The sequence below is a fragment of the Bos javanicus genome, chromosome 15, assembly GCF_032452875.1.
Source record: "Bos javanicus breed banteng chromosome 15, ARS-OSU_banteng_1.0, whole genome shotgun sequence".
Classification (NCBI taxonomy): Eukaryota; Metazoa; Chordata; class Mammalia; order Artiodactyla; family Bovidae; genus Bos; species Bos javanicus.
In genome coordinates, this window is record NC_083882.1 from 17,840,186 (window position 1) to 17,854,033 (window position 13,848).

A 13,848-nucleotide genomic window follows, 5' to 3' on the forward strand; every position below is an offset into this window, starting at 1 on the left:
AGCTTCTCATTTCTGGCTGCAATGAATATTATTTATCTGATTTCGGTATTGACCATCTGGTGATGTCCAGGTGTAGAGTTTTTTCTTGTGCTCTTGGGAGAGTATGTTTGCTATGACCAGTGTATTCTCTTGACAAAACTGTTATCCTTTGCCCTGCTTCATTTTGTACTTCGAGGCCAAACTTGCTGTTACTCTAGGTATCTCTTAACTTCCTACTTTTTCACTCCAATCCACTATGATGAAAATGACATCTTTTTTTGGTGTTAGTTCTAGGTCTTCTAAGTCTTCACAGAACCAGTCAACTGCAGCTTCTTTAGGATCAGTGGTTGGGGTATAGACTTGGATAACTGTGATACTGAATGGTTTGCCTTGGAAACGAACCAAGATCATTCTGTTATTTTCGAAAGTGCACCCAAGCACTGCACTTTGGACTTTTTTGTTGACTATGAGGGCTAATCCATTTCTGCAAGGGATTCTTGCCCACAGTTATAGATAAAATGGTCATTTGAATTAAATTCCCCCATTCCCATTCTAATTTTAGTTCACTGATTCCTAAGATGTTGATGCTCGCTTTTGTCATTTCCCACTTGACCACATCCAATTTTCCTTGATTTATGGACGTGACATTCCAGGTTCCTATGCAATACTGTTTTTTACAGCATTGGACTTTACATTCGCCACCAGGCACATCCATAACCGAGTGCTATTTGTGCTTTGGCCCAGCCTCTTCATTCTTTCTGGAGCTATTAGTAATTGCCCTCCATTCTTCCCTAGTAGGATACTGGACACCTTCTGACCTGGGAAGTTCGACTTCTGGTATCATGTCTTTTTGCCTTTTTTTACTGTTCATGTGGTTCTTGTGTTAGTAATATTGAGAGGTTTGCCATTTCCCCCCACCTCTAGTGGACCACAGTCCACAGTTTTGTACTTACAGTCTATCCCAAAGCAATTCTACGACAGTTTTTTTTGTGTCACATCATATGGCTTGCTGGATCTGCTTCCTGACCAGGGATTGGATCCTTGAAGTGGCAGTGTGGAGTCCTAAACACTGGGCTGCTAGGGAATTCCCTCTACTGTAGTTTTACAGAAATAGTACATTTTACACAGACACACACTATATATTTATATAAATCGTATACATATGAATAGTTATAAACTCAGGAATATCTTAAGTTGCAAAGTTTGGGAAGGTCACTTACTTTTTCTACTACAAATGCATTTGGATCCTGCAAATTTCGTATTGTTGAATGAGGCCCAGACTTCCGTTGAGATTCACTGAAACACATTTTAAAAGCTTATCTTTTAACTAGTATGAATAATCCAATGATCATTACATATAAAGACAAATCTTAGTCATGGTGGAAAAGATATTTTCTCTATTTGTGGTAGGAACAAAGGGCAGTAGAGTTGAAAAGCATTAATAGTCTTGAATTGAGAAATGAATCTGAGATCTAGCTTTATTATTTATTAACTATATGGTCTCTACCAGGTACCCTCTGACCTACTTTATAATGGGATAAAACTAAAGCTTTACAGGGTTAATGAAAGAATTCAATAAACATAAAGTATATGTAAAGACTTTATAAAAAGGTCAAAGTTCTTATAAATGTTAGATATTGTTACAGTACTTTTATAATTTCATGTGGTTAAGTGTGAAATCTTGCCAAAGAGGCTGAGGTCAGCCTTGAACGAGAGACAACCAATAGTAAACATTCCAACAAAAATACCCAGGGCATGGCAATTGAGAAAAAGCAAAAACATTTTAAACTATTATCTCTCTTTTCTGAAATATTCTTCAAAAAAAGACACATGGGCTAAATAGGACAGAAAGAGTACTTCTCAGAGAATGTCTGAGAAGATTTATAATTATCAGTTTAGGAGTTTAAATATATGTTTGTAGACCCTAAAATATGCTGATAAAAAATGATTATTTCCAAAAATCTGAGTTAGCATTAATTTTAATGTTTTTCTATACTACTACAGAAAAAACACTTCTAATGAAACACATTCCTAGATCATTGATTTCTGAAACAATCTGATTTCAGGGAGATTATAAAGTAAAAAAAAGAAGTGCTTTGAAACAGCTATAATAGTAGAGTCTCAAGTACTTAATGCAATTTTGTTACTTTATTCATAATGTAAGTATCCTTGTGCAATTTTTTTGTAATGGTTACTGGAAACATGTCTTTTTAGAAAGCATTTACCTTTTGCGTCTACCAGGAGACATTAAACTGGCATGATTTTTCCTTTCCTGAGCACCAGTATTATTATTTAAAGCCTCTCCAGCTGTATTTCAAGAGAACAAAACAGTAAGTCAAGGAAACAGAATAGTTTTTTAAAACTTGAATTAACTGAATAAAAACAGCACTACATAGTGATTATTTTAAATTCAGTTAGTATATATTGAGTGCCTACTATGTGCAAGGCACTACAGAAGATATTGTGTGTGTTAGTTGCTCAGCTGTGTCCCACTCTTTGCAACCCATGGACTGTAGCCCACCCGGCTCCTCTGTCCATGGAATTCTCCAGGCAAGAATCCTGGAGTGGGTTGTCATTACCTTCTCCAATAGAAGATATTAAGATACATAAAATATAGCCCCCATGACTTAAGGTTTTACAATAAAATACAAAGTAGAGTATACAGAATAGTTTCCAACAAAAAATACCATGGCAGAACAAACGAACTGTAAGAAGTATAAACTAAATATACTGCTAAGTGTTTTTACCCAGAGGTGTTAAAGAGATTGGAGCAAAGATGGAAATAAGGGAGAATGTAATGGTTGTCAATACATTTTACATGCACAAAGAGAAAAAAAGACTGGTCTAAGAACCTAAAGGGGTGACACCTCAATTCTAATCCCAGTTCTGTTACTAACTAGCCTTTTGCTCCTAAATATCATGTGCTTTTAATACTATCAAGTATATAACAAACAAGAAGTACTAGATGACCTCTAAGTTTATTCTTAGCTCTAAGATTCAGCCAGGAATACGTAGGATTTTCAACATGTAGAGATGGAGGTTAACCAGAACATTCCTCATTTCAGCAGGACAGACTACTATGAACAAAGTGTTCACATATAATGTGCATTCCTTTTAAAAGCAAATAAGAGGGTTTTTTTTTCCAATTAATGCAGATAAGTGAGAACTAGAAGAGACTTCAAGGTTGGACATCAGTTAGAACAGATAAAAGAATCCCAGATTAACACGTCTCACAGATTTAATAATATGCTTAATGGCAAATTGAACAAGTGAGCACGCACATATTATCTAAATTTACCCACTTCTAGCCTCTTATCTTGGAGAAGGCCATGGCACCCCACTCCAGTACTCTTGCCTGGAAAATCCCATGGACAGAGGAGCCTGGTAGGCTGCAGTCCATGGGGTCGCGGATACGACTGAGCGACTTCACTTTCACTTTTCACTTTCATGCACTGGAGAAGGAAACGGCAATCCACTCCAGTGTCCTTGCCTGGAGAATCCCAGGGACAGGGGAGCCAGGTAGGCTGCAGTCTATGGGGTCGCACAGAATCGGACACAACTGAAGCGACTTAGCAGCAGCAGCAGCAGCAGCAGCAGCAGCCTCTTATCTACTTTTTGCCATATTTTATACCATGAATATAAAGATATTATCACATCATCTCATTCACACAATTTGATTAAAACAAAATTTAAAAGCACAAAATGTAAACTTACTGGTCATAGTGTCTTGTGACTGTGAATGGTTGACCACTACAAAATCTGACCTCAAAGGAGCTGAAATTTGGCCAGTTGGCCTAATAACTTGTGTAGCTGTCAAAGGAGAATTGGTAAATTGTCCTAAAAGATACGGTAAAGGCTCTGAACTGACAGGAGCTGCTTGAGATGCAAGCCTTCTCTGACGTTTGATTTCTGCAATCCCATTTCTTGTTCGGGCTGAAACACACAAGCATTTAAAAAATTAACTCAATGTCAGAGTAGTTTAGGAATTTTAAGATGTCTATACAATATATGTTCTACACATTTAACAGTGAACCTAAAAAATAGCCCCTAGAATTATCACCTGTTTATGTGATAATTTCACAAGAAACAAACTAAAATTGAGTACACTTGAAATTTTAAAAATCCAAGAATACATTTATTCTGTAATAATTAAAACTGATAACATCTCCACAATCAGGAAAACAAATTTATGGAATGAGAATTAAAGATGTGAATACATGAGAGCCAATGAGAAAAATAAGATATACTATTTTAAATGCATATTTTTACAATTAATGAAAATATTATTTTCTAATATGATAACGGTACTTAGAAAAACAGAAGTTTAAACAAAATGTAAATGCAGCACACATGTATTGTTAACAAAAACGCTCATCTGACATTAAATTTGAGTTAAATTAAAGTAATTCTGAACATTATTTAGAGTTTAAAGTTGAATACCAACCTCTCTGACTGGCAGCAAACCCTGGGGAACTTTGCATGCTCCTAATAAACAAAAGTAGTTAGACATTAAAAAATTTCTGTTGCTACGATACATTCTGATTTAGTTAGTCAGACCTGAAGTAAATTATGAGTTAAAAGGCAAGAAATTTCTCTCAGATAAAAAAGATAAGCACTTTTTTTCTGGGTAACCAAATCTTATCTGCTTTAGGAAAAAAACAGTGGCATATAAAAATGCAAACATGTATAATTTTATTAATCAAGTTTCTATCCAATGCAGTAAGCAAGAGCTTTGAAATACCATTAAGAATACAATTTGCCTTGAATTTAGGAACTCAATATATTTAAGAAAGTTATATATAATATTTTATAATTATCAATTATCTTTTATAACTATAAAAATGCCTTCCCAGAGAAATTCTGATTTTATATAACTGCATACATAAATACTTCAGAATCCAAGTTGATTTCAAAAGAGATCCTGCTTTCATCAAATTTATGACTATGACATTGTTTCACCGAACTTCTAAAGAAGGAACAAAGCAAACAGGTAAGAAAATTCACAATATAAACTGATTCTCCTTTTGCTATGAATTGGTTACCCATGTATTTTGTAAACAATCAGATACTGTGCCATTTTCCTCAGAAATCTGTCAAATAAGTGTCTGCCAACAAGAGCCACAAAACTTACTGAATCAAATAAGCATTTTTAACAGCACACAAACCAACCTTGGAGAACACCTGGCTAGGAGGTTTCTTTTTTTATGTAATACCTTGTCAGTAAAACACTGCAGTAACTTATAAATACTTCATAGGTGTTAAGTTGTGAATGTCTTTGAAGACTGTTTGCAAGGGAATGAAAGAGGAAAGGGAAGTCAGGAAAGGGGAATAAAAGTAAGACTACCAAATAAAATGTAGTACAGAGTCACACAAAAAGCACTTGGAGCCATTCTAGCAGTTTCAGCTGAGGAAGGAAATGAGGCCCCTGCTGAAGTGGGGTATTCACTTGTAGCTCTGGGAGAAAGTGTAAGAAAGGATGGTTTTCATACTAGACTCAAGTTGAGTAAGATATGTTATAAAATTGATTCCTATTCTAAAGATAGTGAGACTAGCATTCCAAGGCCATGACATAGTTAAGTTCTAAAAGCAGAAGTGTTATTATTCGGGTTTGTTCCTTTATCCAGTAGTGTTATTATTCGGCTTTGTTCCTTTATAAGGGAAGAACAAAAGTGGCATGGATTACACATATCAATTTTCTGCATGTGTAATGAAGATGCAACTGTATAAGGGAAGTCACATGGGGCTTGAGTTAGTAGATTTCTATCCATGAAGACTGGACTAGATTTGTATTCAGCCAGAGATCTGCCTCTAAATTGTTACGGGAACCTGGGAATATCATTAATTTCCTCATTTCTAAATATTTTATTAAAGTACACAATTTATTTAAAATCATCTAATCAAAGACAAATATCAATAACCTGTAGCATAATTTCAAAATTAGATCAGTGTTAAATGCACAGTGTGGGTCATAAGATTTAAATGTGAAGTGACTCTTAATTGTGCTTGCATTCCAAAATTATTATGCACATTCTGATAAGCTGATGGTATAAGCCTTTTATTACCTGATCTGAGAAAGTGTATGGTCTAACTTCTTCCACAGAGATGACATAATTGCTGGGACATCATTTGATGTTTCTAAATCATAAGAGGAAATGTTTCATAAAAAATCCATCATTTAATTTGAACAGACACAGAAAATCAATAAGGAAAACTTTTCTCTCAGCTGCTGATATTATGTTGGGAACTGAGAAATAAGCCTATTTTGTAAAGAACTGCAAAGCTATAATGATGTTGCTTTTTTGGCTCAAGTCACTGAGAATCAGATATAATATGAGGGAAAAGGAAACTTGTGAAAACTATGAAGTTTTTTTAAGATCAATAATCTTGTATTTTCTTTGAATAAAAAGACAAACTATTTTAAATCTTTGTTCTACTTACGTGAAAGTAGTAGAATAAGTAGTAGTAGAATAAGTAGTACTTATTTCAAAGTCAAAATAATTTGATTTATAAATTTATAAAATTATACAAACTCATGTAAATATAGAAATTAGTTTTCTATATCCAATGTTTTCAGGTCCAAATCACCGTGATTTCTCAGCAACTCCTTGGTTACTCAGAATTACAGATAAAATTCTGCAGGACTAATCAGTCAGAATTACAGATAAAATTCTGGAGGACTAATTAGTCTTTTTCAGGATGTGTTCTAAAGCCACACTGATAGGAAATTCAAGGTATTTATATTCTTTACTATATACTTCTAAAAAGCTCAAACAAGAGAAAGTTACCAACATAAAAGTGGGATATAAACCTTTGTACTGCAGTAACATATTGTTTCTGAGGTCATTTATATTTATATTCTGAGGTCTAAATATTCCTGTAATATAGTTAAGATAGTCTGGGAAAAGAAAACCTTGGTAGAATGATCAAATAACCTATTTAAGAGAAAGAAATGAAATTCACACTTTGAAATTCTAGGCTTATTACTTTCTACAGTTTCTAGTTTTGTGATCTTAGAAAAGTTATCTGGCTTTCTAATCCTTAATTTTCTGATACTTAAGGTCTAGTGAACTTCCCTGGTGGTCCAGTGGTTAAGAATCTACCTTGCAATGCAGGGAACTTGGGGAGGATCCCTGCTGGGGGAACTAAGATCCCACATGCTGTGGAGCAACTGAGCCGATGCACAGCAACCACTGAGCCTGAATGCTCTGGAGTCCCTGTGCCACAACCAGAGAACTCTACAGTCCTTGCGCCACAACCCGAGAGTTCTGTGAGCTGCAATGAAAGATCACACGTGATGCAACAAAGATCCCTTCTGCTGCAACTAAGACTTGATGCAGTCAAATAATGAATAAATTAATAGATCTAAAAAATCAATACCTCTCATTGGATTATTTTAAGGACTGAAATAAAACCTCTGAAAGAACCTAGCACAATGTTGCAATAAACAGTACTCAATAATGTGAAGCTTCCATTTTAAAATGTTATCAACTGTACTAATTAATTCTTTACTGCTGAATCTTTTCTTAATATGTTGCAAACTATGGAAATAACGAATATGAGAGAATAAATTTAACTTTCCTCTTCAAGACACTAATTTAGGAAAGTATTAGTTATATTTATCACTCAATATAAACAGACTTTAATTGGCTATCTCTCAGTGAATTTTTAAAATTATTTCAAAATTTAAAAAATCACTTCTAATTAAAACAATTAGATAAATGCTGTATAAAACTGACAAAAAAAAAAAACAAAAAAAACCCTGAACCTGAATTCTTACCTTTTGCTTTCATAGCTACATATTCATTCAAAATTGTTGTCAAATTTTTTCCAAATAAAGACTGAAAAGAAAAAGATCAAGCATTACCAAAACCATAAAATACTACCAATAATTTCCCACTATGAAATATTTCACCATAAAAGTTACTAAAAGATATAGATTAAAAATTAATCGATAAGGAAATGGTAAAGAGTAGGTCATCAAAGGACTTCCTCGGTGGGTTAGATGGTAAAGAACCTGCCTGCAATGTGGGAGACCTGGGTTTGATTCCTGGGTTGGGAAGAATCCCTGGAGAAGGAAATGGCAACCCACTCCAGTATTGTTACCTGGAGAATCCCCACGGACAGATGAGCCTGGAGGACTGCAGTCCACAGGGTCACAAAGAGTTGGGACACAACTGAGTAACTAAGCACAGCTGCTGCTGCTCCTGCTGCTAAGTCACTTCTGTCGTGTCCGACTGTGCGACCCCAGAGATGGCAGCCCACCAGGCTCCCCAGTCCCTGGGATTCTCCAGGCAAGAACACTGGAGTGGGTTGCCATTTCCTTCTCCAATGCATGAAAGTGAAAAGTGAAAGTGAAGTCACTGAGTCTGTCCAACTCTTAGCGACCCCATGGACTGCAGCCCACCAGGCTCCTCCATCCATGGGATTTTCCAGGCAAGAGTAGTGGAATGGGGTGCCATTGCCTTCTCCGAATAAGCACAGCACAGGTCATCAAAAATGAAAATAGTCACTCCTCAAGGACTGAATTCTTCTGTGGGTAAAGAAGCTTGTCTACTTGAATAAGATATCGTGACTATGTTTCCTTAGCTAAGATAGTACAATAACAGGAATGCAGTTTTCAGTTTGGGAGGTAGGGATCCAGTCAAACAGATAAGGACCTACTTCTTTCTGCCCTTTTAATGCCAAAAAAAGCAAAACACCTGAGTGTAAGACATATCCTTTCCAAGGATCAGTACCTTTTCTATTCTCACTTCTATCATCTCATAAAGTCACCCCATCCCCCACCACCTTTGTATCAATAATAAAGGGCAGGTTTTAATCGACTCAAGTTTGAGGTCATATAATAGAACAGGGAAAAGCAAGGATTTTTTAGAACAGACAGTTCTGGATTTAGGTTCTACATTTACCGTATGTGTGAAAAATTACCCAGATTTTCTAAGGCTTACTTTCATATATAAAAACAGACACAGAACTTTTTAATTAATACAATTTTTTTGTGTGTTGAAGATTGAGGATATACGTAATATATCTAAGACAATGTCTAACACATAGTAGCTAATTAGTTTTCTTTCCTCTCCCGAACTTTCATTGCAGATTCCTATTTTATTGTTCTGTATTATTAAAAAAAATTATTTTATATTGGAGTATAGTTGATTAACAATGTTGTGCTAGTTTCAGATGTAAAATGATTCAGTTATACATATACATGTAACTATTCTTTTACAAATTCTTTTCCCATTTAGGTTATTAAAGAATATTGAGCAGTTTTTCCTGTGCTATATAGTTCCTTGTTGATCAGATCAGATCAGATCAGTTGCTCAGTTGTGTCCGACTCTTTGCAACCCCATGAATTGAGGCACGCCAGGCCTCCCTGTCCATCACCAACTCCTGGAGTTCACTCAGACTCACATCCATCGAGTCAGTGATGCCATCCAGCCATCTCATCCTCTGTCGTCCCCTTCTCCTCCTGCCCCCAATCCCTCCCAGCATCAGGGTCTTTTCCAATGAGTCAACTCTTCGCATAAGGTGGCCGAAGTACTGGAGTTTCAGCTTTAGCATCATTCCTTCCAAAGAAATCCCAGGGCTGATCTCCTTCAGAATGGACTGGTTGGATCTCCTTGCAGTCCAAGGGACTCTCAAGAGTCTTCTCCAACACCACAGTTCAAAAGCATCAATTCTTCGGCACTCAGCCTTCTTCACAGTCCAACTCTCATATCCATTGATAATCTATTTTAATTACAGCATTGTGCACATGTCAACCCAAAACTCCCAATCTATCCCTCCTCCCCACCTTCCCCCTTGGTAACCATAAGTTTGTTCTCTAAGACTGTGAGTCTGTTACTAAGTAAGTTCTCTTGTACCATTTTCTTTAGTTTCCACATATAAGTGATATATTTGTCTTTCTAACTTACTTAGCATGGTAATCTTCAGGTCCTTCCACATTGCTGCAAATGGCATTATTTCATTCATTTTAATGGCTGAATAATATTCCATAGTGTTTATGTACATCTTCTTTACCCATTCACGTGTTGATGGACATTTAAGTTGCTTCTATGTCTTGACTATTGCAAACAGTGCTTTACAAAACATGTGGTGCACGTATTCTTTTGAACCATGTTTTTCTCCAGATATATGTTCAGGAATGAATTTTCTAGATGGTAATTCTATTTTTAGCTTTTTTAAGCTCTATTTTTAGTTTTTCTCCATTGTTGCTGTACCAATTTATATCCCCATCAACACTATAGGTGGGTTCCCTTTTCTTCATACCTTTTCCAGCATTTGCTTGTAGATTTTTTGATGATGGCTAGTTTGAGGTGATATCTCATTGTAGTACTGACCTGCATTTTGTAATAATTAGCAATGTTGAGCATGTTTTCATGTGCCTCTTAGCCATCTTCATGTCTTCTTTGGACAAATGTCTGTTTAGATCTTCTGCCCATTTTTAGATTTAGCTGTATTATTTATTGACTGAATGAACTATTTGTAAATTCTGGAGGTTAATCCATTATCAGCTGCATCGTTTTCAAATATTTTCTTCCATTCTGGGGGCTGCCTCTTCATTTGCTTATGGTTTCCTCTGCTATGCAAAAAGCTTTTAAGTAGTTCTCATTGTTTTAATTATTGTTTTTATTTCCATTACTCTAGGAGATGGATCCAAAACAATACTGCTGCCGTTTATGTCAAAGAGTGTTCTGCCAATGTTATCCTTTGGGAGTTTTATAGTATCTGGTCTTACATTTAGGTCTTTAATCCAGTTTATTTTTTCTATATGGTGTCAGACACTGTCTAATTTCAACCCTTTACATGTAGCTGTCCAGTTTTCCCAGCACCATTTATTGAAGAGATTCTCTTTTCTCCATTGTATGGTCTTGCCTTCTGTGTCATAGATTAATTGACCATAGGGTTTATTTCTGGGCTTTCAATCCTGTTCCATGGAGCTATATTTCTGTTTCTGTGCCAGTACCATACTCTTTTGATGACTCTAGATGTCTAATAAGAGTCAGGAAGCCTGATTTCTCCAGCTGTTTTTCTTTCTCAAGACTGCTTTAAGCTATTCAGGGTCTTTTGTGTTTCCATAAAATTAAAAATTTTTTTGTTCCAGTTCTGTGAAAATGCTACTGGTGGGACTTCCTTGGTGGTCCAGTGGTTAAGACTCCATACTATCAATACAGGGGATATGGGTTTGATCCCTAAATTGCAGAAGTAAGATCCCATATGTCCCAGGGAGGAAAAAAAAGCCACTGGTAATCTGATAGGGATTGCATCAAATCTATACATTATATTGGGTAGTATAGTCAATTCTGACAGTACTTGTTCCTCCAATCCAAGAACATGGTTGTATCTTTCCATCTGTTTGTGTCTCTTCTTTCATCAGCATCTTACTGCTTTCAGAATATAGGTCTTTTGCCTTTGTAGGTACGTTTATTCCCAGGTGTTTTATTATTCTTTTTGATGCAATAGTAAATGGGATTGTTTCTTTCTTTTTCTGATCTTTCATTATTAGTGTATACAAATGCAACAGATTTCTGTGTATTGATTTTGTACCCTGCACCTTTACCAAATTCATTGATGAGCTCTAGTTTTCTGGTAGCATCTTTAAGATTTTCCATGTACAGGATCATGCCATCTGCAAACAGTGATGGTTTTACTTCTTCTTCAATTTAGATTCACTTCTTCTCTGACTGCTGTGTGTAGGCCTTCCAAAACAATGTTCAATAAAAGTGGTGAGTGGACATTCTTGTCTTTTTCTTGATCTTAGAGAAACTGCTTTCAGGTTTTCACTGTTGAGTATGTTAGCCGTGGGTATGTTGTATATGGCCTTTATTAGGTTGAGATAGGTTCTCTCTATGCCTGCTTTTTGGAGAGTTTTTGTCATATTAATAAATGGGTGTTGAATTTCATCAAAAGCTTTTTCTATATCTATTGAGATGATCATATAGTATTTAATTCTTCAATTTTGCTGACGTGGTGTATCACACTGACTGATTTGTGGATATTGAAAAATCTTTACATTCCTGGGATAAATCCCACTTGACCATGGTATATCATCCTTTTACTGTATTGTTGGATTTAGTTTGCTAGCATTTTGTTGAGAATTTTTGCATCTGTGTTCATCAGTGATATTGATGTGTAATTTTTCCTTTTAGTGGTATCCTTATCTGGTTTTGGTATCTGGGTCATGGTAGCCTCACAGAATGAGTATGAGAATGTTCCTTCCTCTCCAATTTTCTTGGAATAGTTTCAGAAGGATAGGCGTTAACTCTTCTCTGAGTGCTTGATAGAATTCGCCTGTGAAGCCACCTTGTCCTGGACCTTTGTGTTTTAGTCAGTTTCAATTTCAACTCTTGTGACTGGTCTGTTCATATTTTCCATTTTCTCCTGGTTCAGTCTTAGGAGATTGTACCTTTCTGAGGATTTTCCCATTTCTTTTAGGTTGTCCATTTTATGTGCATATAGTTGGTTGCAGTACAGTAGCTTTTATGTTATTCAAAGTCTGAGAAGTTAAGGAATTGCCTAATACTAACCTAGTCATTATAACTTGCTTTTAGTAGCTAAAAAATAACTGAATGAATGCTATATAATGAATTATGTCCTCATAAACTCATATAGCGCTTCTCTGGTGGCTCAGAGGGTAAAGGCTCCTCTGGTTTGATCCCAGGGTGGGATCAAATGGGAGACCCTGGTTTGATCCCAGGGTGGAAATATCCCCTGGAGAAGGACATGGCAACCCACTCCAGTATTCTTGCCTGGAAAATTCCATGGACAGAGAAGCTTGGTGGGCTATAGACTATGGGACTGCAAAGAGTCAGACATGACTGAGCGACTAGCACACACAAACTCATGTGAGGTCACAGCAAAAAGGAGGTTGTCTATAAGTCAGGAAGACAGCCTTCACCAGGAACTGAAACAGGAGTACTTCATCTTGGTCTTCCCAGCCTCCAGAACAATGAGAAGTAAGGATCTGGGTGGTAGATTTGCTGGTAGTTACTAGGTTATCACTGTAGCTAGGACCCCACAGCACACAGTGCTACACAAACAACACAGACAGGCTACTCCACATTATTTCTGAATACATCTGTACATATATTAAAATAAACATTAATTTGTATTGATATCTCTGACTGTATAATTTAACACCACAGGTCTCATGCTTATTTGTATTTTCTTTCTCACAGAGTGAGAAGCTTGGCCCCCACTGTCTGTATGAACTTACTTGTTAAAATTGCCTACTTAGAAGAACTAAGAAGAATTTTAAGATTTGTTCATGTTATTATATGAGTCATCAGTGCTGCTTTTTACTGCTTAGTAAGAAGAACACACCAGTTTATTCACTTACTTGTTGAAAGACATCTTGGTTATTTTCAGTTTTTGACATCACACATAAACAGTATGTTTTTGTGTGAATATAAGTTTTCCATTTCACTTGGATAAATATCTGGGTATATGAATGCTAGGTCACATGGGACTCGGTTGTTTAACTTTAAAAACAACAGCCAAGCTGTTGGGCAAAGCAGCTGTATGATTTTGCAGCAATTTAAAAATTATTTTTTATACTAGCCATTCTAACATGTATGTATTGGTATCTGCTTGGGGTAGTAACGGTCATTTTCCTAACAGCTAATAACGTGGAGTACTTTTTTCATTTTATTGCCAGTCCTATAGTTTTGTGGGGACAGGTCCTCAGATCTCTTGCCCATTAAAGAAAAAATTCAGTTAAAAAAAGTTTCTTATATATTCTACACACAATCCCTTTTTCAGAGCTGCAAAAACTTTTTCTTACTCTATAGCTATCATTCTTTTAAGTGTTTTTTATAGAGCAAAAATTTTAAATTTTTATAAAGTTGAATTTATCAAATTTTTATTTTACAG

General features: G+C 35.9%; 1 protein-coding gene across 2 annotated transcripts in view; it reads right to left on the reverse strand.

Moving 5' to 3' along the window:
• The window catches only part of LOC133261691 (protein NPAT), a 53,730-nt gene that overhangs the window by 23,308 nt on the left and 16,574 nt on the right, over nt 1-13,848 (reverse strand). Inside the window, exons 3-8 of one of the 2 annotated variants that reach the window (XM_061440218.1) lie at nt 7,757-7,817; nt 6,042-6,114; nt 4,424-4,464; nt 3,694-3,912; nt 2,205-2,286; nt 1,200-1,275 (exon numbers count right to left, since the gene is read on the reverse strand). In XM_061440218.1, the coding sequence (XP_061296202.1) occupies nt 1,200-1,275; nt 2,205-2,286; nt 3,694-3,912; nt 4,424-4,464; nt 6,042-6,114; nt 7,757-7,817 (552 nt within the window). The remainder of the gene's footprint in view (nt 1-1,199; nt 1,276-2,204; nt 2,287-3,693; nt 3,913-4,423; nt 4,465-6,041; nt 6,115-7,756; nt 7,818-13,848) is intronic. The other variant, XM_061440217.1, reaches the window with a different exon arrangement.